At 44.1% G+C, this 19,130-nt stretch overlaps 1 protein-coding gene across 3 annotated transcripts in view; it reads right to left on the reverse strand.

The window, feature by feature from the left end:
- The window catches only part of LOC108939622 (adenosine kinase-like), a 127,341-nt gene that overhangs the window by 71,321 nt on the left and 36,890 nt on the right, over positions 1-19,130 (reverse strand). For all 3 annotated transcript variants that reach the window (XM_018761075.2, XM_018761074.2, XM_018761073.2), the window contains one exon: positions 2,349-2,521. In XM_018761075.2, coding sequence (XP_018616591.1) covers positions 2,349-2,521 — 173 coding nt within the window. The remainder of the gene's footprint in view (positions 1-2,348; positions 2,522-19,130) is intronic.

Raw genomic sequence — 19,130 nt, forward strand, 5'->3', positions numbered from 1 at the left:
TGGCTGGCAGTTTACACACATATTTACTTCACTTGAAACCTTTTAGCCTTAAAAAAAATGCTCAAAAAGCATGTCTTTGGAGATACTGTGCACAAACCTGAGATTCAGATTCACTTGGAAACTAAAAAGGCTTTACTCTTCCTTCTCAAAATTTTCAATTTTTTGTGTTAAAAAGGCTTTAAATTTCTATGAATAAATTCACATAACCTACAAAACAATCTTGTTTGTAGTGCAACCAATTCTCAGCAATAAAAGGGTGAACATCAAGGGGAAATATCTGCAAACCGCAAGCGTCAACAAGCATCACTGAACCTCTTCTGGAAGTTGTAATTACAAGTTGGAGGCTCAGCTGTCAGGCGATGCTCCCAACATAAAAAACAGCTTGAAAATGTTTCCCTACCTTCTGTCAGTTGAAGTTTCTATTTTCTTTTTAATCTTCTAATTCCAAGTTCAAATAGATGCCTGTATTAAAAGTCCCATATTTCCAAAGGAAATTATGCATTTTCATGGATATCAATGCATGTTGTCAAAAAGGGGGAAGGTACCGACTTTTAAAAATGAAATACGTGAAGGAAATGTTCAAATATGGATAAAACAGTCTATTTTAAATTAGATAAAGAAAAAAAAAACACGGAAAAATCAAGCAACATACAGAGAGTGTATTTCGATGCAGGTTCTAAAACGGCTAATGTTTACAACTGCAAACAGCTCTATGCTGTATAAAAGTCCAACTGCTTGAATGTTTCAAACACTGAAGAACCACCTCCGAATCATGAAAAACTAAACCAATTAACAACATCCAGCTAGCTAAGCAACGCTAATTGTTCCATCCCAACACTAGGCTTACTGTAATTTTAACAAGAGTGTGATATATCATAGCACAAGACCTCTGCCTATGAAAACCACTGAATAAATCTCCACTAAAGAGCTTCGAGAAGCGAATGAGAACCTGTACGATTTTCACCGACTGGGTTTAATGAGATGATTCATCCGAACCTGAATCATGTTCCCCCAAGACTATCCGAATGTAATTGGCAGTATTGGCAATAGCCTGAGCTATATTATGTGTCAGTGGGGCCAAGAGCAGCTCCTTAACATACAGCTGTGCGTGACTCACTCCAACGCCCTTTGCTAAGCTCCCTTTCCAACTGCCTCACAAACACATCGTGAACAGGTCAGAAGACAAATTAAATAAATGCGTAACAGAAGCAGCGCTTTAGTGACGTTTAAGCCACGTAAAAAATACCAATGGGAAATGGTAGCAGACAATTCAGAGTAATTTTGTGCGGATGTCATACTTTATATAGTACAATAAACAGGATTATTTCCACTTAATAAAAGCAGCGTGGTGGGACAATGAGACTGGAAATGACACTGTAATCAGTGTATCAGCGCCTACCTAATCCAGTGTTCCTGATCTCTTCCCGGCACTGTTTGAGATGCTCAGATACCTGACAACTTAAGTACATTTCGTGCCCTCTGCCTCCAAGCGCCAGGTTGCTTTGAACGAACCTGTCAGTTTAGCAGAACACTGACTCCTTTTGAATCTTCCAGCATCTATTTATATCCATAAACAAAAAAGGACTTGTTTACATAAACTGACACATCCATCTTGTGACAAGATATGGGATGCTATTTTTTGTCCCCCCATTCAGTCCAATTTACTAATTTCAAAGAATTAAAAGCGTGATTTTTCCAGATGGTGAAAAACACCCTGGATTCTCATAAAACCTCCTGGCCCTTTCAGCAGCTGATGTCCTCGCAGGGGAATGCTATTAAGGTAAGACAGTTGACATTTCTATAGCCAACATGAGTCATGATGGAAGAACCAGACTTTGCTGTGAGAATGACAGCTCCCTCCACAGCCTCCCTGAGTACTTCAACCAGCAGCTGTGCTCCCAGCCTGGCCAGGCTTGGCCAAGCAAGCAGCAGGGGCAGGAAGGTGTCCTCTTGAAGGACAGACAGCCACTCGTGGCGGTGTTGTTCACTGGCAGGGCAGACTACTATTGGCAGAGGGGCCTTGCCATCATGGCGGTGTCACCTACTGGCAGGGCGAACTGCCGCTCAGGCCACCATCAATCATTGGAGGGGCGACTCGCCAATCAGCCCGCTCCCACTGGCAGGAAGCAAAATGACTTTTAAATGTGACCTCCCTCATAACAGGCGGCTAATCAAAGTCAAACAGCATCTGGCGATGCTGAGTGGCACATGGAAACATGGTGCCAATGGTGTAGCACAGCAGATAAATGAAGAGGAACCAGAAGCTGCTGGATGGGCTTCCTGGAAATGCGGCTGCTGAGGGTAGTGAGTAGCAGGTACACTCCAGCGCACAGCCCCCTCTTCCTGACCTGTTGTCACCGGTGATGCATGCTGCGCAGGTGCCGGTGGGCTCCTCACTCTGCTCGTAGTAGTGGGCATCCACGTGCGCCTCCTCGGCCTTCCTCTTCAGGATCTCGCCGAACTGGTCCGTGCCGATGCAGCCAAAAAAGGTGGCCACCTTGTATGGTTCCTGAATCATCCACTGGAAAGGGAGTGGTGGGGACATGGTCACCAACAGGTGAATGCAACAGACTTCATCATTTGGGAAAAACAATGATTTCTGACCATACACAACATTATCACTAAAATCCAACATGCTCCCACGAAGACCACAGGACCATGAGTAGCCATGAACATAATTAAAACAGAGCCCTGGTGGCTATACCTAGGGTAACACCAATGTTAGAGACACAGTGTGACTTTTTCACTTTTATGAGAATGATGAAAAGGATGTTTTTAGTGCACTTGGGTTTAACCTCTAAAGATTTATAGATGCACGTGATGCTATGTTTGCTTGTTTTATTGCAACCTTGCATTTGTTGCTGACAGGGGCCCCTTGTGAATGAGATGTTGCTGCTTTCAGTGATGACCTGTATATGTGTGAAATTAATCATTCCACAGAACCATGATGCATCTCTACAGTGTTTCCCAAAAAAAAAGAGAGAAAATTTCATTACCGGTCCAAAGACACCCTCCCTCAATTCCACAGAGGACAAAACACAAATGTGAGCTACCGCCATCGCAGCTGTCAGCCCCCAGCACACGCTCACAGTCACAGCCTCCTGCTTCCACAGCACGAAACCAAAGAAACTCAGATTTATTTTTGCTGAGAGAGAGATTTGCTACAAGAGGGAAGAACAAGGTGAGGCCATGGTGTGTGTGGAGCACCAGCACAAAGCACGGAGGCCATGGTGGGGGGGTGGGGAGAAAAGAGAAGCACTGGCTGGTCCGCTTCCTCAGCTCATACCCTTGCGCATGAAGGTCAACCACAGCGAGGGTGGAAGGCAAGGTCAGGAGCTGTGGCCTGTGACAGCATGGTCCCCTCCAAGCGCAAGCTTTTTAGGTGGGGGAAAAGGAAGGTCCCCAGGTGGACGGAGCGCTTCAGACGGCTCCTCGCAAGCCCTCAAACGCCTTTTTTTTACAGGGTGATGCTGACATTGCCACCGTCGGCAGGCTCTGATGAAGGATGAGTACGCAAGTCATACACAGGAAGCCTTTAGCCTTGGGTGCTATCGACGTTTTCCAAAAGTATATAGTTTTAATATTTCTTTAAAACAGATATGCAAAATGTTTCTGCTCTTCATAGATCAAAGGACAAATGCAAACTATAATGAAAACTATCATCATAATTGTTAACTTGTATACATGAAAAGAATTATTATATTATGTAACTAAGAATGTTCTGGGGTTTTCAAAACACTTCTGCCACAGTGACAGGTTTTGCACACTGTTGTGTGTGTAGTGTTTATTTTACACCAAAAATATTTGACAAATATATTGGCAATATTATTCATGTTTAAGAAAATGAAAAACTGGCAAATTGGGGATTAACAGTAAACTGGAACATCTAAGTATCTTGAAGTGTGTGTACATGTGTGTTACACTGATAATACACAGCTGAGTACCTGTTTTTCAGTGCAGGTCACCTTGGATGAAGGTGTCAGCTAAATACTCGGTGTCTGTTGCTGCTAATCGCTTCAAAGGAAAACAGATCTGTTAAACTAATGTAAATTTAAACGTTAGTGTTTATACCAATACACTTTTTTTTTCTAGTTTTGTACCTTGAACATCATGTTAACAGAAATGTTTTGTTTTTATAAATTCCAATAAAGGTTTTTTGTATGTAAGTGGCTGGTGTGATCTCCAAATTTTGTGTAAAGTTCATCACTAGCAGGTATACTTCATTCTCATGTCTGTATTTGAATTATTGCTGTTTGTACATTACAATTTGCTATTTCAATGTGGACTTTGTGATAATGCACATATTTCTGTGCTTATGTAGCACAGATTGTAAGCTGATGATCTGGAGCTCAACACAATAAGTGGAGAACTAAAGAAAATGGTTCCGGGGAGTTTCCTCATTTGTTTTAATCATTAGCAGAGTGTTAACAGAGAATAACACTTCGGTCTCTTCCTTTCTCCAGACAGTGCAACGCAAAACAGCAGATACACCATATAACCATTAGCTAATATATTATGGAATAGGCATACCTAAAGTATTTAAAGATAATACCAGTGCACACAACATTTTGTTGCTACTCAAAAATATAGCAAGATGCATTTTGCTATCTAGAAAAAAAACTACTGTAAGTTTACTAACAGTAAAAAAGCTGTATTAAAAGGTCAGTGTACATTACATCATCGTGTAGAACAGATGTGCATCATTGTGTCACAAATTTTTCCACAGAGCACAGAACAATTCCATGGTTCACAGTGGAAAAAGCAAAACTCAGCAAACAAAACAACATGTTTTTGACGCAACTCTTGAGCGTGCTGTGACAGGTCTGTAGATCCTCCCGATAACAGTCGCATGACCTTACCTCAACTGCCCTTTCAGCTGGACACTGGTAACTTGTCACAAGTCTGATATCATGGGACCTTTTAGGGCCACACGATCTCACTCAGATCATTAATGAACTACGGGAGTAAGACATCACAGAGTAGTGTGAACCCCGAAGTCCTCCCAAATAGTGCACGGTGGAGCTTACTGTTTGTTCCTTTACAAGCACTTTCTCATTGCTCTCCAAGACAAACGTATGTACAGCGAGAGGGCGGACTCCCACACTTAACCCAGTTCCTCAGAGACTTCTTGTACTGCAACTTTGTTCTTGCCGTCACCGGAGGTGTCTCTTCCTTCCTCTCATCTCTGATATGCTCTTTGGTTCATCGTTCCTCAACGAAAACAGACGAACCCAGAAGTCTTATTGTCAATCAAGTCATTCAGGCACATGTCAGACCACACAGAACTACACCTTTACCCGTAACAGCCAATAAATCTGGCATCCCGTCCGTGGAAAACATGACCCTGAGAAGATGGAGCCTTTATCAAAAATGAGTGGGTGAGTGAGAGTAAAATTCAGCACTGCAGTTTTTAGGGTTCAGTCAGTTACTTTGTTAAGCTATAATTTCCTATAATTAAGCTATAATTTCCTATTTTCTATTCCTTACGATAACAAAACAACGTTTGGTGCTGTATGTCATCCACGTACAAGGCAAAGTCTATTCATATACAGATTACATTTTGCTCATGCTCTTCCCTTTGTTGTGCTGCACAAAGCATCCTTTGGCAATACTGTCAGAGACCTGGGAGGTTCAGTGGAACAGTGTTATAGGTCCTCTCGAAGTCAAATGCTAAGCAAAAGCATGCAAATTAAGAGGACTCAAATGAAGGTACAAGTTTCCATTTAAAAGCCATCTTGGAGACATCAGAAGCAGGTTTACAGGGCCTCTTGTTTGTCTTTCTCGGTGTGAGATAACCAAGTGAAATGGCTGCAAAACCGCCCAATTACAATTAGCTACACTTGCTTCTCGGGCGTTATTGTACGTGCAGGAAAATGTGTCAGCTCATTTCCACTGAGAAACCCCGCTGACTATTCCTTTGCAATTGCGATCTAAATCAGAGATAATGCCTTCATTACGACTATGCGTTATCTGTAGGTTGCGGAAAGGTCAAACAACCTTGTGCCGGATATTCATGCCCAGAGTCATCCCAATTATACGACAGCGAGACACAGAAATTGGCAAATGTACATCAAGGCGCTTCATTACCGTGTTACGAAGCAGCAGAATGAAGCAGCGGGCGAGACATTGCCCCAGGCAGCAGATAAGGAAGAAGCAGAAATCCGCAAGACGGCCGCTGAACGTGCGACCAATCCCCGGCAACGGCTAATGACTCACATATTGACTTAACTTGGGGAAATGCTGCTCCACGCAGAGGAGCGCAGAGCCCCGAAACACAAAAGCGTTGCATTTCGAGGACACATACAGTACAGAAACAGTGGGCTTGCTGTTTTGGCACAGATTGGTTCTGAGCCAAGCCTCTCCTGCCAGCATGGGGGAAGGGGCACTCAGCGATGACCTCCCACAAAGACAGGGAGCCCTGCTCGAAGAGGCTGACCCACCATGCCGAGCTCTACACCACACCTAGTGCTGCTGCTGTGTCATATCTAGAGAGAACAACGGACTCAAAGGACCCAAGGTCAAATCCCACCTCCTCCTGTAGTACCCTTGAGCAAGGTATTTACCCCAGATTGATACAGTAAAAATTACCCAGCTGTATAAATGGGAAAAGTCATTGTGAGTCACTTTGAAGAGAAGCATCAGCTAAATATGTAAATGTAAACAATAACGGGGCAAAGAGGCCAGCCAGGGGACCCTCCTGCTTGTGTTTACCCCACCCTCTACTGCACAGGACACATGCAGAGGTCTGTGATCCATCTATCACTACCCACTATTGTGTATGTCACATTTTATTCATGTTTTTCTTGGTTTATATTTTCCTCTGTTACAGGTAAGAAAATCTGATAATATTTCCATACTGTTTCCTATTATTTCCTGTTTCTTTGCCTGATCTATATAAAGAGAAAATATCCATATGATGTGAGACTTCTTGTTATAATTTCCTTCAAAGGAAAAGGGGAATTAATGAAAGATGTAGTCTAGTAGAACAAAGGAAGGCTACTTTCTACCTTAAAGATACTCCAGTAGGAAGGTGAACCTAGTAGCTCTGTTCCTTCAAAGAAGCTGTGTGAAAGTGCCCTTTTATCACACAGACTGTTACACCGCACTTTTGCCGCAACACTCCTCTAGCACAGAACAGAAGGGGTTAAACTAGCTGGATTCCCTTTAAATGCAACAGAAAAATTTAACATTTAGTTCAGCGAGTTGATTCTTCAATAAGGAGCTGTAAATACTGCTAAACCTGGAAAGCTCTTTTTAACCAGCAAAGTCCTCCAGGGATTACATTTTCCATGCTAGATAATGGCAACATTAATTATAGGCTTATCAACCAGGCAAAATTCTCAGCTATTTTTAGACGACTGAAATAGCCAACTGGGGTCTGTGTCCAGGAACCGGGAAGAGGTGTGCCGTTTCAAAATCTTCTGGAGCACAGATTCCCCCCCCCCATAGTGCAGACTCAGCACCAGGGAAAAAATAAATAATTTATCAATAAAAACAGCTAAACATCTGCCCATCAATACTTGTCGCTGCTGACATGGGTAAAAAAAAAAAAAAAAAAAAAAAACAGCAGGCAAAGGGCTTGTCAGAGCATATTGACAATGATGAGGTCTGGCAGACTCTATTAAATCACTCTTTCCGGCTAAGTCCCTGCCATCAGAAAAATGGCCGAGGAATTTTCACTCAATCAGGTAACATGCTAGGCTATTTTTTTCTCCTGGAGTGGAACATCTGGTCAATAACTCCTATCAGTTCAATTTCATGCACAGTTAGCTATCCGGAGCATTTCTGTGTACTGTAGGTGCCAGTGCAGGGCCCACAAGGGGCCGCGCACAGTTTGGTTTCCTCAGTCTCCGGCCAGCAAAGCCCCCTCCCCATGGCACTAGGAGGTGGGGAGGGAGGGAGGGCAGCACTCTGGAGCATAGGGGATCGCACACATTTGTCGCCAAGGCCTCTCACAAGGTCGTTCTTGGTGGTGCGGCAAACTGCTCACAGTCAACAACTGCACATTACATTTACATTTATTTACTGAGATGAAGCTCTTCTCTGAAGCAACACAAAATGTAAAAGCTTCTTACAACAATTTTCCCATTTACAAATATGAAGCTGAGTAATTTTTACCGTGTCCATTCAAGGTAAGAATGAGCCTCAACGGTATTAGGGCAGGAGGTTGAATTTAAACCTGAGTCAAAGGCAGCAACTCCAACCGCTACGCCGTCTGCTGCACACAAGGGGTGCTGCGCCACTCATCATCGTTCCTCTTACCTGCACGCGACAGGATGTAAGAGGCAAGGCGGCACGACGGATGAACGGCCTGATGGGCAGGCCGCACGTCGCGCAGGGATCTTGCAAGAAACGGTGGTTGAAAGGGCCGGGCAGCAGAGCGGCGAGCGGGTGGTGTTCTGTCACGTCTGACCAGAAGCCGCCATTGTGTGAAGACACACAAAGAGGTTCCCCCGAGTAGGGAGGGGGGTTCGACTCATGTGATACACATCAGGCCAGGTGATGCTGAGGCCCTGCAGGTTTCGACGTTAAGTGGCGAAGGAATGTCCTGGTGTTATCTCCCCTACCTTGAAAGGGTATCAAAGGAGGAAGTGCGGGACAGACGTCTCGCGCTCTGCAGGCCCAAGAGCTGTATCGCGATCTCCAGGCGCCAGCGCCATGCGAACAGAAAGCACCCGGGTCTGCACTCTTCTACAAGACCCTTATCTTAAAACACCAGGCTCTCTTTTTCCTGGCTGGAAGATAAATTATTTACAGGGTAAACAAGGCAGTACCGGCTAAACCGGAATGCGGTCCTGGCACTCCGCTCACAGGTGGTTTACTTTCACCTGACACGGCCGGGAACATACCGCAGCGGCCAGCGGCAGATGAGCGCACGCTATCACAACGTAGGGTCGCAGGGCCCGCTGGGTGGGGGGGGCTCTCAATCCCGCCTCATTCGAAAGACAAAAGGGCTCCAGAAGCTGAGCTGATTTACTGTGGGAATTTACCAGCCATAAAAAGGTATTTACGTTCCCCGGGTCCCGCTGGAGGCCAGGAGACATCATGGAAGCCCTTTAGGAGTCAAAGCCCTTAATCCTGTCTGAGGAGTGTGGGGTCAGCAAGCGAGACTGCAGCTGTGCCCCCGCAACTCTCTTCTCTCACTCACACACACATACCCACACAGACACGCACACATACCTCCTCCCTCACGGCAGGCCTGGCTGAGGTGCAGGTGAGTCAGTTTCACCCCCTCCCACCCCCTGGACCTGGGATTTGCAAGGTGCTTTGATCTTACACACATGTCGGGGGCCCCTGTGGAAAAACGCCTGGGTATAAGGGAGGGGGGTATAGATGGATCTGCAGCGGACACGGCAATGTTGGGGTGGGGGTTTATCACAGGTCAGGGACAGACCGAATTCAATGTGGCAGCACAGAAAATGGACTTAAAATAAGATCCGTCTAATAAAATGTTGGTATTAAACCGTATCCAGTTGGCTCACCACGGCTGCAGCCATAAGTTAAATTCCGCAGAGAAGTGCAAGGGGTCAGGTATTTCCAGTATATCACTCGGTATTTCATACCTCCTCTGTTAGCCTGTTAGCTGGAGATTAAGACAAAGAAATCCCACTTTATTGCGGAGCATTAATACGGCGTCTTTGTCCTTTTCAGTCGACTCCCTGCGCATCGCAAGCAATTCATCTGTCCTGTTCCACAAAACAAATTGACACCCCTCCATCCCACCCACGTAAATGCAATTAAAAAAAAAAAAAAAAACAATAAATGCAACAAAATGAACAATTCTTCTGGCTGGAGGCAGCAGAATGTTCCCTGAATTATTTGGATGAATATGAGGCTCATTATCGGCCGCAGGGTAACCTCTGGCTGCCGTCGCCAGCAGCGCTGTGCCAAACAAAGGTAGGTTTGATGCCTCTTACGACCTCATCAGATATCTGACGGAAGACAATAACGAGCCCCATTTTGGCTATGAAAACAACCCCGCGTGGTCTTTCGAAGCGCACACCATGCGCGTCTTCCCTTTAAGCTCCCGGTTCCCTTCCCTCTTGCTGCACAAATACAGGTCTTACTTCAACATGGACTGAACGTGTACAGAGTGGCTGGGTTCTCTTTTCACAAACAGCTTTTTGTAGGGCAGCAGGTGCTTTGCAATCAAAAGATCCAGGTTCGAACCCTGAATCCCACTCTAGTACCCTGAAACTGATACGGTAAAAATAACCCACCTTTTCAAATTGGTCAATAATCGGAAGTACCTTAGCGTATATGTTGTATTTTAAGTTGTCTTGCACACAGGAGTTCTCTACAAGAACAAATATGACATACAATATAATTAATTCCTATATAGCACTTTATTCTAGAAGAGCTACTAGTAGTGCAGTGGCTTGAACTACTGCCTTTGGACCCAACAGTCACAGGTTTGAATCCCATTCTCTAGCTGTAGTACCCTTGAGCAATGTACTTATCCTAAAATAACTCCAGTAAAATGACCCAGCTGTATAAATGAGTAAATAATTGTAGGAAGATTAACATTATAAGTCGCTCTGCAGAAAAGCATCAGATAAATGAGTAAACGCATCCTGAACGTTGCCTTAGAGTGCGTTCACTAGGTTGCAGACAAAGGAAATAAACCATCACATAGAGCACATATATGCGAGAGCAAAAATAACAGGAACAGAAGGAAATGGTGAAATACGTGAACAGATACTTGGATAAATAAAATAAATCACAGTCATAAATGTATATAGATGCTCTGACCACAGAACAGGTGAGCAGAAAGTTTAATTCAGAGTGTCCCTGGGAACAATACCATCAAATTAGTCAACTTGGCCAGACTGCCTGCCTCTTGTGACACAAACAGTTGGAGCTTTCGCCTATTCGAGTGGCTGAGTTGTGGGGGGGCTGGTTATTGCGTGGGAGACATGGGGGACAAACCTTTCATTTCAGACTAATTAAACCCACCAGGAAAGAGGAATCGGCTACAAGACTGTGTATGATTAAACATGACTGTACTCCTCTTTGTGATCACCGCAAACAGATGTAAAACAAAGTGGTACTACAGCCATACCTGAAAATGGCATAGTACACTAAATGGAGATGTTTTGGAAATAGTGATACCTGTTGCATGTGTAGCTTGGTTGCCACTGCCCATCTGTTTTCCACATCATAAATTCCCAGAGAAAACAGGTGGGGACACAAAAGGCAACGGGGACGAGATTTAGAGGCGGTGCTCATCGGTGAACTCGGATTGTGAAACCAGTGCTAGGAAGGAAGTCTCCGGTTCTTCTGCTGCCTTTGAAGCACTCAGCGTGGACTAAACGGAGAGCTCTGATTGTCCTAACATCTTGATGCAATGTACAGGAGCAAACAAAAAAAGAAGAAAAAAATCTAAAGTTTTGATTTACAACTCTGATAACCTTGCAGATTCCTTCAGCTGCTGGCAGAAGCATGGAGCTCTGGTAGAGTTATGTCTCATTTATCTCCATAAACACAGACTTGGTAAATAATGCCCTGGCTCCCAACAAAAGTGGGAGGGGGTGTTTGTAATGGAACCGTAAAGAACAGCCTTCAGACAACTGCTTAAGCAGATAATATCAGCCAAATACAATGTTTCACCGATTAAATATCTTTCTCATCAGGCACAGCCAGGGGGGCCACAAAGGACAGCATCATCAGAGCCTCTAAAACAAGGCATTCGTGGGTCCTGTAAATGACGGCACAACCTCAGTTGTTAAAAAAAAATACATAAAATTTTTAAAAAAAAAATAATGAAGCAAAAATGAAAAAGGGAAAAAACAAAAGATGCCATGGCTCCAACCATAAAGCGAAGAGGAAGACAACTTCACCCTGACAAACAGCCAGCTTGTGAGAGAAACATTACATCACCGATGACCAAAAAACAATGACCAGCAGTGATGCTCTGCTCTGCCCTGCCAAGGAGGCAGCATCAGACCTCGAGTGAATGATGGCAGCGAATGGGAGACACACCCTGCGGAGGATGCAGCTTCAATCCCACTTTCTACTGAGCTGAAACATAACAGGCCCATAATAACTCGATCCTGAGCCCAAACGTGGACGACATTGGACTTGTGCAGTATTTGTTGAGTGACAGAACTAAAATGTCATGCAAGAGGACATGGAAACTAGAGTGTGTTATGTGTTGAGTGGGAACTGGAGCAAGAAACACAGGAATGCAAAAAGGTGGGAATACTGCTGGAGAAGAGCACCAAGTCATCAGTGGACACATCATAAAAATATCAAAACAGATTCAAGAAGATCTGAGGTGATGCCTTCCAAACACAATGTTTCCTCCACCTTTACATCCCATACACACGGTAACCTCCTGACTCAGGACAAACTGTTTTATTTTCCAAGGAACACAAAACTGGATCCCTGAGCAGCTGTTTCAATATCGTTCCCTGAACTCAAACCATTCTTTCAACTTAACCTATACAGCTAAATTAAACCTAATGATGTTTCAAGCTCATAGTGGGAGGCTGAGAGGATATAAGAAGTTGGAAGCAAAAGAAAATCAGAAAACTTATGAAACAGAAAAACAAATTAGAAATGTCCCTGCGCACAGACCCTACGAAGAGGAGCACTCCTTGAAAGAGACGTTTCCACCCCTGGGCACATGGTGACCCTTCTGTTGAGAGGGCAAAAAGATGTTATGCTCTAGCACAGCCTGACATAAAGCTAATCCATGCAATAAATCAAAAATATACTGTCAACCACCGTAACTTTCCCACGGATCGCAGTAATAACAATGTCACTTGAGCACTGCCTGAGCACCCATTAGGCCCCCCCTTGCTCACTTTTAATGGACTACTGCTGCCGTATGGTTTATAAATCCATAATAACTAAGTGGTGGGAGGGGTCTGCCCAATGGTACTGACCATTACATGCTCGGGGGGGGAAAAAAAAAGAAAAGAAATTGCCGGGACCGATTAAAATTTCGATGCACATAAATGTCTTTCAACTATGTTTTGTCTGCCAAATGCAAGAAGTTTATCTGCCATAAAACTCTTACATCATGCAAGTGCTTAACGCATTGCTTCAAAGTTTCTCTGTGGCTTGGGACTGTACACACCAATTAAATTGGATTCACACTGAAAAACATTTATATGATTGAGCAGCAGCAGCCTGGGTGTATTTTGTGCCAAATGTACTCGCCCTCATTCATGTTCTTTGTCACATTTCACAATTTTATATATATATAGAAAAAATTTTGCATATAATATATATATTTATATGATTCATCATATATGAATGTGAAAGGAAAAAATAAACAGAAACAAAAGTAATAATGAATGGCAGCTGGTAGTGTAGTGGTTAGAGCTGCTGCCTTTGGACCCAATTTTAGGATAAGTACCTTGCTCAAAGGTATTACACCTCCAGCCGTAGTACCCTTGAGAAAGGTACTTACTCTAAACTGCTCCAGTAAAATTACCCAGGTGCATAAATGGGTAAATAACTGTAAGTAGCTTAACACAGTAAGTCGCTTTGAAAAAAAGCGTCAGGTAAATGAAGCAATGTAATAATAACAATAATAAAAAGAGACAAAAAAAAATTTTAAAGCGAGTCCAGGTACCAACATTATTTCTCAGGTTTGGGTACGAAAACGCTCCGCATTTCCAGGCCCTCACCCCTGTTAGCTTTGGCACAGCAGGTGAGGCGAGCTTCTGTAGCCTCTCAGAGAGGACCTTCTCCCTGGAGCAACGCTGTGGATGAACTCGAGGAAGCGCCATCAACTTCAGTGTTCCTTGCAGCACTGAGAGAGCACTGTTTCTCCAGCCGTGGAAAGGCAAGGCAGAAAAACCAGGTTTCAACAGGGGGGTGGGGAGTTGCGGTGAAAAGTAAAACAACATTTGTTCTGACAGTGGCAGCCTGACCGCACAAGACCAAAAATAAATCAGAGAGACAAAGTGCCCTTCAGTCCAAGGGATAGGTAGTGGAACACCCACCTACTGCGAGTTCACAGCACATCGCACCATCACCAAGCGGCACAAATAATACACTTAACACATTACACTTGAATGTGTGTAATGCGCACTGATACTATACATGTTGGACAAGTTTAATCAAAGAACACGTTCCCCTCCATCCGTCAGGGATTCCTGTGCTTCACAATATTCTTTGCATTATTTTCAATTTTGTGCTGTTATTAATTCTTTATCTGACATGTTACTCTGGAGGAACTGAAAAGGTTTGCTTCGTACGCTAACCTGCTTACAATGTTTTAGCCATTTACTGTGTAGGTTTACTGGAGCAATTCAGTGTGAGCACCTTGATAAAGGGTACCAGAGCAGGTGTGGCAGTCAAACTCAAGTCTTCTCTAACCATGATGGAACTTGCTGCTCGTGTCATTTTTTTGTGTCCCACAGACAGCTGGACAAAAGGCTGGTAAAATACTGTGAGTAACTGCACCTTAAGGCAGCTTAAAACCCAGCAACTTGGCATAGAACAACACATAAATTTAGCTTAAATAAGACATTATCAGAAATGCAAACACTCGTCTTTTTCTCACATGAATTAACGTGTCAAAGATTTAATTTGGCGATCGCAGAGCCTAAAGTGGTACACCAGTTACATACTGTGGTTGCCAAAAAAAAGACACACACAGTTCACCACCACACAGGGACTTGAAAAATCCAACACGAAAGCCAAACGTGTGTAAAGGACCCAGCTTGCAATATGAAATATTTATATTGGGGAAAAATGCGAGTTTTCTTGGCAGTGTTGAGATCCCTCTGATCAGTGGGCAAATTAATCGTAAGAGCAGTCCCTGACAGGCTCATGCTCAGACAGACAAAAAGGCATCATCTCAGTTTCTCCTGCTGCGGCCAGTCGCCTTTGCAGGAGACGTGTGGCGGCACAAAGCCGTGCAGGAAGCGAACACACGGCGATTTGTGTTGAGAAACCACACGAACCCACTTGTTCTTCGCGGGTCTGTGCTCAGCAGCATCCGGACGCTAGGGTCCAAGTCCGTGCACAACTGCAGTCATCACGAGCATCACACACGACCTATGAATCACAGCGCTTCCCTGGGGTAGCGCAGTTGTGAGGTGTGCTGCTCGCTTGCCCTTCAGCGTGTTTTCCAACCGGAACTACACGGCACTTGGAAGTAATGCGTGCCCTCCATTCCCCTACGACCATCAACCTGTATTTTGTGTGCGATTAATGTGTTAATGATGAGGAACCCCCCTGCGCTGCTGCTGTCTTAAAAAGTGTCTGTCAGGAAAACAGAAGAGCTGCCAAACACAGGAATGCGTAAGCACCGCAGCAGCACATGTGACTGGCAGGGCCCAGTTACTCCCACCCTGCCCGGCTTTGGCGCTGCTACGTATATGGAACCCGTCCAATACAGACTTTGAACAAGTGTTTCAGATCTTTTGCACAGAAAATTTTTAAAAAATGAAAGAAAAAGGCACACTTCAAACACACTTCGGTTACTGGGCAAAAGGTATACAAAAATCCAACAAACAGAATCTGTGATGCAAAGAGAGACAGAACACAGTGAAAAGTACCAGGGTGCACTGGAGGAAAAGGTTAGTAAACATTCTGCCCAGTACAACTGCGTTAATACCTTCCAAGGTATTACGAGTTCTAGGCTTCAAACCGCAAATCATTTGCAAATTTTTTTTTTTAAAATCCATTTACTCCTTGCAACTTTTGAAATGTTATTTTTTTTCTCCCCTTATTCTTCACAGGCAATTTAACAACAAACAAATCAATGCTACTGAATGAACATGCAAACACTGTACTGCAAACTGTATGTGAAGCCTTTGTGTCTCAGTTTTAACACAAAATTATTTAATGAGAAGCAGTCCTTCTCAAGTGACATAATAGGTGTGCAATGAACAATTCTACATGTTGCTTTAAAGGAAATCATGCATCAAGCATAGAAAAAACGCAAGTAGTGCAGGTGCAAAAATAAATTAACCCTGTTTATTAATTTTACAAGTTTATTTCAATATTTTATACAAGAATAATGACCATCCCTATAGGGTGCACACACTTTCAAGCAGCAGCGTACATGAGATTGACAGCGGACCTTCAGAAGAGACGATGGCCTACACGCTAATAAATTTTTGCTCTTTCCACATAGAACCAAAACACCAATGCTTTCTCTTCAGAGAAAAGATGCTTGATGATGCTTCAGACAAACGTGTTACATTCAGGCAGCCTGCATGATGGACGTCTCTGGAATGAAGAACCACTGCTGTGACTTCAGATGCATTTAGAAACAAAGCAAATGGCAGCAATTAAAGGACATTTTCTATTACAGCAGAACCGCGAGTGTGAAATAACACAGATGTGGCCAGTTTAGCAGTGCCACGTGACATCAAGGTGTGTATCGACTCTGCTAACCGCTGGGAAACAACGGGCAATCGACCAGCTCCGCAGGACATCTGCGGCTGTGCACGTACCGATACAGATGACGAGTATTCATTTAGAGAACAATACTGTATACGCAGTGAGCAGTGTTCAGAGTCATCGCTATCTTTTGCACAGGGGTTATGCAAACTACGCAGTGATTGCTTTCACATCATAATACAGAAACTAAAGAAGCTTTTCAGACAGCCGCAAAATGGACTCAAAGGAAGCGCACTATTATATGTATGACAACTTTATTGTAAGACACAAAGGTATTTTATTTCAAGTACAAAACTAAAAGCTGTGACCTACACCTCAGCCTTCATCGGTGAACAGAGCACTGCAGTTCACTAAAGAGCTTAAAGTAGTAACAATGTAGCTTCAATAGCGATTAATTACTGTAAATGAATTAACCAAAAAGCCTTTTTGACATCTCACAGCGCTAATATTTAATGCGTTAAACACAGAATAATGTAAGAGACGTGTGCACCAGGTCTCCATGTGAAAGCTGGAATTAGAAAGTCAGCAGAGTAACAGGAGGAGATGTAGCTGCACCTGTCTACCCGTCCACCTGTCCACACCCTCAGTGATCAAACACTGCTTGCATCACAAGCGTCTCTCTGGAAGACAAAGGCACAACATTTCAGGCCATCAAGAGTGTGGACAGTTTTTCAAGCGCTGTGCACGCTGCTCCTCAGCGATTAAGGCATCACCTGCTTAATGGGAACCACATCTCTGCGGCAAAATGGAAACATACCCACGGCAGGGCTGCATCGCAGGCTCCGCTCTGCAGTGTAAGGCTGCTCAGGAGGAGGACTATGAGGAAAAAAATGTGTTTTTAATTTCTCCACGCTCCTCTCTGCAGGAGAAAAATGGATGAAATAGTCCGACAGGCGGGGTCACCACCGAGACTCGCTGCGGAGCGTATGGTCGCGGCAACTGACGTGATCAATTATCAAACACCATTAAACAGATCTCCCTTTAATTAGGCTTTTAGTAATGAATCAAGTCTCGACAGGCGGCAGAGACGCAGCGTGCAAACGCACCCCTGTTACCGCGCCGTGTTACACTTCCCAAGAGCTCTAATCCCCACAGTGTTTACAGAACGCATTTGTTTCTGTGGTAACACGTCGAGTGGAAGAAGGACTCTGTGGTGAAGTGAGACCCCCCCGTCGTGGCTCTCTACTGAAGAGCCTGTTACATGGACTGTCCTTTTGTTATCGAGACGGGAGAAGCAGCGCGATGCGTCCCAGTTAGCTCCGTGCCCCATCTGCCCAGAGTAATTAGACAATTACGCCCGCAAAGATCCATCAAGAGCTCCTTTGTGCCGGACACTTGTCCAACACAAAAAGTGCTGCTTTGTTTCCTTCGTGGATTCTCGGTCATTTAGCCCTCCATTACCACCGCACGTGGTACTGACACTATATCGGCAAAGCCTTACATTTTGACACGTGTTCTGCTCTCACCTGAAACTGAGAAGCTGTTGAAGAACAGTACAGAAAGAGTTCAATGCCCAGGATACTGCTGGGACACTCTAGAAGCATGGAAAATTGCAATCATATCCAGTCCAAAAGGAGGCAGCCCCCAGTTTGATTTGTTCCCCTCGCCAGCTTAGACAGTAAGGACACCACACAGTCATCTTCAACACCAAAAATTAAAAGAAAAAGTCTGATGTATTCACATGCTGAAGAAAACCAAAGTTATGTAATAATGTTCCAGGTGCCTTTCGGCTCTGCCCGGTCTAGAACAGTCCGGTCACACAGAGAACAACATTCATCACAACGTAACAAATAACATATATAAGGGTTGGCACAGTGGTGCAGCAGGAAACGCTGTACCCAAGGTGTAGTTCCGAATCCGGCTCGGTGAATCTGCATGCACATTGCATGTTATGTTCTCCCACATCCTCCAGGGTGATCTGGTTTCCTCCCACAGTCCAAAGACATGCAGCTCAGGTGGATTGGTTATGTCAAAGTGTGTGAATGAAGGAGAGAGAGTGTGCACGCAGCTACCCTACGATGGACAGAAGTCTAGCCTAGGCTGTACCCCCTTCAGCTTTGCACCCAGTGATTCTGGGATAGGCTCCAGGCCTCTGCGACCCTGGCCAGGACAAGCGGTAATAAAAAAAAAAAAAAATGGGTGGATGGATACATAAAGATGTAAAAAGCGCAGCAGTGTTCTCCACAAGCACCGCAAGGACACATCAATAGGAATAAGAGAAAAATTGCACATTACAGCTGCAGTGTTGTTACGGTTCAAGTCCATCAAATAAACAGAAATTGCTTTTGGAGATAGTAAAAAGGGACGATATACTACGTACTGAGTCAGGATCGAGGGCTCTACATTACCAGATGGGCTGTTCGAAGCATTTATTTTAACGTCAGTGGTAGGACCGCCCGCTCCATAGCGCTGCAGAGCGCACCAGAGAGCCATCTGAGGCCGACCCAGACACTTTCAATGTCGTCTGTTGTCTCTGCTGTTATGAATTCAAAAATACACAATTGTAGCTTCAGACAAATTCCATTAAAGCATATTTTCTGTGCAAGGCGTTACGTTAAATGATCTGCCGAGAACAGGATTTCATCAAAAGTGAAAATATGGCAAAAAGTTTTTTTTTTCCCTGGTAAAGAAAAGTGAAAGATAAAGGTGCAATGGCAAGCCAGACTGTGGGTATTCAAGAGCTCACAGTGTAATTTATGAATACAGAGAGATTTTGCGATGAAAACCAATCTGTCAGCATAACATTTCTGTTTATATCT

This window comes from Scleropages formosus, chromosome 24 (genome assembly GCF_900964775.1).
Source record: "Scleropages formosus chromosome 24, fSclFor1.1, whole genome shotgun sequence".
Taxonomy (NCBI): Eukaryota; Metazoa; Chordata; class Actinopteri; order Osteoglossiformes; family Osteoglossidae; genus Scleropages; species Scleropages formosus.